Source organism: Octopus bimaculoides, chromosome 29, assembly GCF_001194135.2.
Source record: "Octopus bimaculoides isolate UCB-OBI-ISO-001 chromosome 29, ASM119413v2, whole genome shotgun sequence".
Classification (NCBI taxonomy): Eukaryota; Metazoa; Mollusca; class Cephalopoda; order Octopoda; family Octopodidae; genus Octopus; species Octopus bimaculoides.
In genome coordinates this window covers 7,498,843-7,507,059 of record NC_069009.1, presented here as the reverse complement: position 1 = coordinate 7,507,059, position 8,217 = coordinate 7,498,843, and the positions used below count along the sequence as shown (strand labels likewise).

General features: G+C 33.9%; 1 protein-coding gene across 1 annotated transcript in view; it reads right to left on the bottom strand.

Moving 5' to 3' along the window:
• The window catches only part of LOC106869334 (netrin receptor UNC5B), a 434,672-nt gene that overhangs the window by 32,390 nt on the left and 394,065 nt on the right, over positions 1-8,217 (bottom strand). Inside the window, exons 4-5 of the mRNA XM_052977844.1 lie at positions 7,222-7,402; positions 2,893-3,060 (exon numbers count right to left, since the gene is read on the bottom strand). Coding sequence (XP_052833804.1) covers positions 2,893-3,060; positions 7,222-7,402 — 349 coding nt within the window. The remainder of the gene's footprint in view (positions 1-2,892; positions 3,061-7,221; positions 7,403-8,217) is intronic.

Sequence of the window (8,217 nt, the reverse complement as noted above, 5' to 3'; positions counted from 1 at the left end):
ATATATATATATATATATATATATATATATATATATATACACATATATATATTACATGCCTGTATCTGTATTTGTGTATATATATATATATATAGTGTACTGTTTCGTGAAGATAAGATCAACAAAAAAAAAGTACTCCATCTGGTGAGAGATAAGTATTATTTAGTAAACACAATATATGTATTTATGAGCTACTGATAATTTCATGTGCAGAGTGCATGCCAAACAGTGTTTTTAACATGTCTGGTGTCCTACCACAATCATCAGGGCACATATGGCATAATGAACTAAAAATAGGACGATAGGATGAGAGAAAAAGCAAGAAAAGGTGAGAAAGATATAGATATAAAAGGTAGAAAACCAATTTTAGACAAATTTTTAGATGCTTTCCTAAACCTGACCTCTTCCGCTTATAAACCTTACCAATAAGCCCAACAAAAATCTTTCCTATACACATAAATAGTCTTGTCATCATTCTGTAGTATTTAAAAACCTGATAGCTATCATTAATAACAGAGTTTCTAACTCTCTTCCTCTATAGAAATTTTTGAGAAGGCAATCCCCTACTGCAACAACCCCCTAGCCAATAGTGGCTTTAAGGATAAATTAATATACAATGCCTCTAATAATAATTAGAATAATAATAATAATAGAGTTAGGAAAATAATTTGATTCACCCCTTCCTTTTCCCTTAATGTAAAAACTAACATAGGTAAAAGATTCCTAGACAAACATTCTCCAGAAAATCACAGGTACAGAAGAATATTTAACAGGTGCTCAGTGAAATTATCATATAGCTGCTGCTCCAATATGAAGAGTATCATTACATGACACCCACATCAAGACCTCCCCTCTCAGTTCTAACCGTCAAGACCCAGGAACCTGTTAACCCAGCCAGCTGTGTATGATTAAGTCCATCATCTACGAGGCAGAAATTACGGCAATGCTAGATAATAACACAACCGACAGGAAGGGCTATATTGGACTTTGTGAAAGTGAAGTAAAAAATCACTATCCCCTTTCCAACCCAGGGACAAAAGAAAAACTACTAAGCTGGCTAACCACATATGGGGGTCTGAAATCAAATGCTACACCACATACAATAAAGTGGAAAATTGTCTAAAAATCTACACCATATGTTAACTGATCAAAACAATGTAAGCTATGTGTAGTTGAAAGAACTTGTATCCTTTTCAAATCTAAGAACTCTAACTCACTGCTGAATTCTAGATCCAAAATTTTCAGAAGTTGTGAGCACATGGCTAAGTTCCTGATGAGGAACGTGTCAAGTGCCTCCCTCTCCTGATTGAGTAACTGTACTGCAGACTCTAAGCCACTATCTTTCGCAGTCTAATGGGAAATAACTTTATTTCCCCACATTTACTTCTTACTGATTTCTTTTTTGTTTTCAAGTTTTTCAACCTTCCACCTTTTATATCTACTTGTTTCTTGCCTTTTCTCTCATTCTATTGTCCCATTTTTAGTTCATTATGTCATGTGGGCAGTGTCTGATGATTGTGTTAGGACATCAGATGTGTTAAAAAACACTATTTGGCATGCTCTCAGCACAGGAAACTAATAGTAGCACATAAAAATATATATTGTTTATTAAATGATATATATATATATATATGTGTGTGTGTAGGTTTGATAATAGTAACAGGAAGATAGAATTCAGAAGATAAGTATATATCATCATCATCATCATTTAATGTCCATTTATCCATGCTGACATGGGCTGGATGGTTTGACAGGTACTGGCAAGTTACAGGAAGAGTCAAGAGCCAAGAGTTTCATACATCTGCACTTACCAAACTCTCAGGTTCAATGTATGAAACTCTGGACCTTCTTATTGGTGCTGATTAAATAAAAAATAGATACAGGTGTAGGTGTGGCATCTTGGGCAACTGTCTTTTACTATAGCCTCAGGCTGACCAAAGACTTTGAGTGGATTTGGTACATGAAAACCAAAAGAAGTCCCTCTTATCTATTTATCTGTCTATCTGTGTGTGTGTGTGTGTGTGTTTGTGTAGGTGTTTGTACTCCACTACTGCTTGACAACTGGTGTTGGTGCATTTATGTCCCTGTAACTTAGCAGTTCAGCAAAAGAGACTGATACAATTAAATGGAAACTGAAAGAAGCCCATCATATATATATATGTGTGTGTGTGTGTCTTTGTGTAGCTCTTTGTACCCCACCACTGCTTGACAACTGGTGTTGGTGTGGTTATGTGTTGGTGTGTTTAGCAGTTTTGGAAAAGAGACCGACAGAGTAAGTATCAGGGTTTACAAAAGAGAAATAAATAAATAAATAATAAGTACTAGGGTCAATTTGTTCAACTAAAATTCTTCGAATAAAATGCAATGCCTCAGCATGGCCGCAGTCTAATGATTGAAACAAGTAAAAGATAAAGATAAAAATGTGTACTCATGTTTTGAATTTGATTTTCCTGTTTATATTTTGTACTACCAAACCTATATATAAATATATATATATATATATATGTTTGTGTGTGTGTGTGTATGTGTTTGTATTATATATATACTGAGAAAGAGGAGGCATTCAGAATTTTGGATAATTCTTTATCAGCACTTTCATTCGTTTTTCCTCAAGGCAAAAATCAAAATCAAAATGATTTTGATTTTGTCTTGTGTTCGAAAAATTATCCAAAATTCTGACTGCCTCCTTTTCATCAATATACAATATCTGTACACCTCTTCAAACATTCTATACATATATATATATACACACAGATGCATATATATATATATATGTATGTATGTATGTATATATGTATGTATGTATGTATGTATGTATGTATGTATGTATGTATATATATACACCCGCCTATATAGTACGAGGGTGTATGCAATTATGTGATTGTACCTTACCTGGACAGAGTGCATTGCAAGATGTCTTCTGGGTGGTGTCTCCATGACAGTTCATTCCTCCGTTCAAGGGTGATGGGTTGGAACAGGACCTCATCCTCTTCTGTATCCCTCGACCACACTTCACCGAACACTCTGTCCACTGGCTCCAAGATGACCAGCCTCCGTTTACTGCAGTCGTGTGGAGAAATAGAAATAGTAACATCAGCAGGATTAGAACTCTATACATCTGCATTTACAACATTGGTGTCAATTGCAATATGTAACATACATATACATCATATACGCCAGGTTTCCATTTTAGGACAACTTCCACCCTCCATTCCACCAACATCAGTAACCCAGTACTGGATCACGAGTCCTGCCTCAGTTATCCTGGTTAAATCTTAAAAGAAAACATCAACAACAACAACAACAACCTATAATACAATGAAGGAAGCTGCTTCTTTATTACTTGTATAGTTTACTAAAAGAAGGAAATTAATAAAATTTAAACTGTCAAGAACATTTTTATAGATTCCAATTTTTAATCAGGAGTTTTCAAGATTCTTTTTATTATTGCTGATTTCAACCCTAAGTTTCAATCAGAAAACTGATTTTTGAATAGTCAACTGCAAGATAGTGTCTGTTTTAGTATTGTTTACTCTTCTGAAAATATTAAGATTGTCCAAATGTTTCTACTGCTACTTTCTACAGACATATCAGTCAGACCATTTCTCGAAATTATAAATTTAATCCAGCTACAGATAAATTATGTTTACACTAGTATCCTTGCATATTTATTGGGTGCTTTTGAAGAAAGAGAAAGATGAATTAAAAAAAAAAGTGGTTTTAATTTATTAAAAACAACAGTACCATATACAAAACTTGTCTCATTTTTTTCTACCAAAGTATTTGATGTTGTGCACAAGGTTTAGAAAGAACCATTATAGAAGCCTGTTACAGCACAGGATAAAGACTATAACATGAGGTCTGTTTGTGTGTTGAAACAATTACTAAAGCCTACACTGTTTAGAAAATTCTTACAAATCCCAAATTTAATGATTTTATCTTTTAAAAATTATATTGTGGGATTGAAGTCTCTTTTATTTTTGATGAATTTAACTACAAGATTCATTCACAAAAACTAATTTCTATTCACTGCAAAATAGTTAACTTGCACTGCAAGACAGTGTATCTTTTTTGAGTGTCTGTTGGAAATATAAAAGTTGTCAATACTACTTTCTGCAGATATCTCCCAAATTATAAGTTTAATCCAACTTCAGCTAAATTATACTTACTCCAGTATCCATGTATATTTATTGGGTGTTTTTGAAGAAAGAGAAAGATGAATAAACAAAGTGGTCTTCATTTACTTACGTCAACAATACCAAATACAAAACTTGTCTCATTTCTCCCCCTAAAGTAATTGATTGTTGTGCACAAGGTTTAAAAAGAAAAAAAAAACCCATCATGGAGGACTGACACAGTACAGGATAAGGACTATAACATGGTCTGTTACTTTGTTCTTGTAATTGGTTTGTGAGATTCTTGAAGGGAATTTGTGAGTTGAAACAAATTTTATGTCTTGAGAAGGTTATTACACCAATAATAACAACACATTCACATTAAACAAATGACCAGTTAGTTAGTTGGTAAGATATTTAACCAACTGACTAACAAAAAAAAGTGATGCTGAACCAGTGCATGTGTTATTATTGGCATAATAACCCTCTCAACACAAGATTATTTCTGTTATATACTTCTGATAGTTAATGTATACACATACACCTATATATATATATATATATATATATATATATATATATATATACACGTACATGCATACATATACATACACATATATATTGATGGAAATGTAATGTGGAGGAAATTGTAAGTTATACAATCACATGAATCTAAGCCTACCATAAGTACTTCATTTGTGATTTTTTTTTCCAGTTCTCTCTCAATCCAAGTTATGAAGTCTTTTGATATGTGTGTGTGGGTGTTAAATAAAATGAGACAACAAAGTCAAGGCTATGTGGAATTTTCAGAACAATTTATAAAGAGAAAGTTAGTCTTACAGCTGTTTCTGGGATATTAGGAATATCCCTTCATCAGAGACGATGCGAGATGGTTAAAAAGAAGGAAATATTAGATGGTTAAAAAGAAGGAAATAAGAAGTATAGAGGGAAATAGGAGAATGAATGTAAAAATAAAAATAAAAATATATAAAGATGTTATAGTTGCAGTTCTATTATCCATGGAAAGTGGTGTGTAGAAGTGGTAGAAATGTTTCTTTCCTACAATTCAATATAAATAATTGCTAATCTTCTATTTCTCCCAAACTTCTTAATTTATCTCTCCTTCTAGCTAGGAATCTAACTAATCTAACCCCATTAGGAATTAACATAATCCTTAATGCTCATAAAACCCTTATTTCTTTTGAGGACAAACTTTGGTGCCGGGCCAACCACTATAACTATAGCCACAGCAAATTATTTGACATTACTATGGGATCATCCGACTCCGCCCAAGTCACTGACCTTGTTGGACTATACATATCCCACCAGCTCCAAATACATTTCCCTAACATTAAAGGAGGCCTCTACATAGATGACACCTTGCTAGTCACCAAGAGCGTAAATAAATCCTGTTTAGAATGAGCTGGGAAAGATCTACACAATTTTTTTTTCTCTAGCCTCAATCTATCTATTACTTTTGAAAATTTCCACAAAACCACTAATTTTTTAGACATAACTTTAAACTAAAGAGGATTATCGAACTGAGAGTTTAACTACAGTCCTTCCATAACACTTACATAGCATTACCTGCAACCTTGGGTCTTTTGGATACCAATACTGCTCATATATATATATATATATATATAGACACACACACGTGCAGCACTATTCATGTGGCAACACTGTATAACAAAATTATTTTTTTTGTCTTTTGTCAGTAAGTGCTATTTTCTATTTGCTTCTAACTAAAAATAAAAGGAAATGACTACTATTCCCTTCAAACTTTGCTTTTGCCATTGGGACATCAATGTTTTGAAACTGACCTATTTTCCATTACATTTCAGACAGATTCAGTGTTGAGTTCCTGAAATAGAAATCTCATTATAACAAATACTCTATTCAATATCACAGATTTGCTTCACCTTAATTAGTTGCTTGAACTTAATCACTTGAGTATGTCCCTTAGTGGCTGACAATATGTGCATTTCTGATCATAAGCAGGACTAGTGGTGGAGCATCATAGCTTTGTGTGTTGACAGGGGTTCTTTAGGGTTTGAATAATTGTAACAAAAACAAATTTTGATGGAAATATTAGCTATTTTTCATACTTTCCAGGGGTAAGCAGACAAGAAATAACAGTTGTTACATAGAGTAATCTGACGAATTTTATGTGGGGCTAAATTAAGTCAAATAATATTTATCTATTACTTCAAATTCTAATTCTGTCTTTGAGTGCGACATTATTTGCAATGTTTTTTTTTTACTGAGCAAATGAGAGCAATTACATGAATATGAATATAGAATATGAAGGAAAAGTAGATGATATCAGAGAAATTACACAAATTGGGAATCAAATACGTGAATATTTAGCAATTGGCAGAAAACTACCTGAAAAGCAGTCGTTCTGGTAATACTAATAAAAGTAGTAATAGTAAAAATAATTGCCCTGATGCAGTAACAGGCAGTGGTTCCCATGGTTTCTGATCTTAAATGATTGGAAGCATCAACATGTACATATTTTGTCTTGGTATAAAAGAGGGTTACAACAAATATTCTGATCAATCTCGCAGATTTGCAAGTCAGTTACTTGACCTAAATCAGGTGAACATGTCACTTAATGGCTAACGATATGTGCATCTCTGATCATGAGCGGGAGTTGTGGGGAAGCATCATAGCCATGTGTTGAGAAAAATTCTTTAGAGTTTGAATAATTCACCCCTGGAAACATGGGTGTTTTGTTCATCATCCTTAAACAAATCTAGTTCAGAGACCCTTTGAGCAGAATGGGCTACTTGACCTGAAGAAAATTCTCACTGGGCCCCACATGCAAGGCCATGTGCTGTTTATCTTGATACGAGATCACCATGTCGTGCACATATCGTTGTGATGCATGTGTCTGGTGTACCCTTATCAGACAGGTAGCCATGATGGGTATATTGAGCTTGTACCCCAGGAGCAATTTGATGGCATGCACTGCTCTCTTAATAATAATAATAATAATAATAATAATAATAATAATAATAATAATAATAATAACCATTTGCAAGATAAAAAAAATGTAAGAGCTCTGAAGGTGTTTTGGAATAAAGAATTTATTGAACCTTACCAAAGACTGTTAGCGTTGCAGGCACACTAAGGCGTTTGCTGGCAAGATTCTGTGCTCCACATGTGTAGTTGCCCATATCAGAGAGACGGGCCTGGTTTATAATGAGACTGTTGTCATGGGAATTAATGAGGTTGTCATCTTTCACAAAGTCTACCAACTGACCATCCTTCAGCCAAAATACCTGTAACAGACAACATAACACATAACATAATATTATTATCATTATTATTAGCAGTGTTAGTAAACAGCAATGCATCTGTGTGTATGTGTGTTTATATATATATATATATATATATATGTGTGTGTGCATGGGTGAAAAACAAATTGGATACGAAAAAAATTACTAGGCAAGGACAATTAAAATATAGAACACATCTCATCTGCTATGGAAAACAGAATTTATGTAGTTTCAGTCTGAAACAGACTTTAAATTTCATGGTACTCCTCTGACTGTATCAGAGAGTAAACATCATTGATGTGATGGATATTATGAAGAAAATTACTTTGAAACAGAGTGGGAATTAAATTCACACACTCATACTCTGTGATAAGAATAATGGCTTCTTATATGTCAATAGATAACACTTGTACAGTTGGAAATAGTAATCAAGTTAGCCCCAAATTGCATTTTACTGTTAATGTAAAATAAATTATTTGGATAAAAGATGGGGTGGTCACAGCTGGAACATATTTGACAATAGGTTTGTTGCATCAGGACTAACCTTGGAATAAACAACAACAACTATGGTGGCACTCCGTTGGTTTTGACGTCGAGGGTTCCACTTGATCCGATCAACGGAACAGCCTGCTCGTGAAATTAACGTGCAAGTGGCTGAGCACTCCACAGACACGTGTACTCTTGACGTAATTCTCGGGGATATTCAGCGTGACACAGTGTGACAAAGCTGACCCTTTGAATTACAGGAACAACAGAAACAGGAAGTAAGAGTGAGAGAAAGTTGTGGTGATAGAATACAGCAGGGTTCGCCACCATCC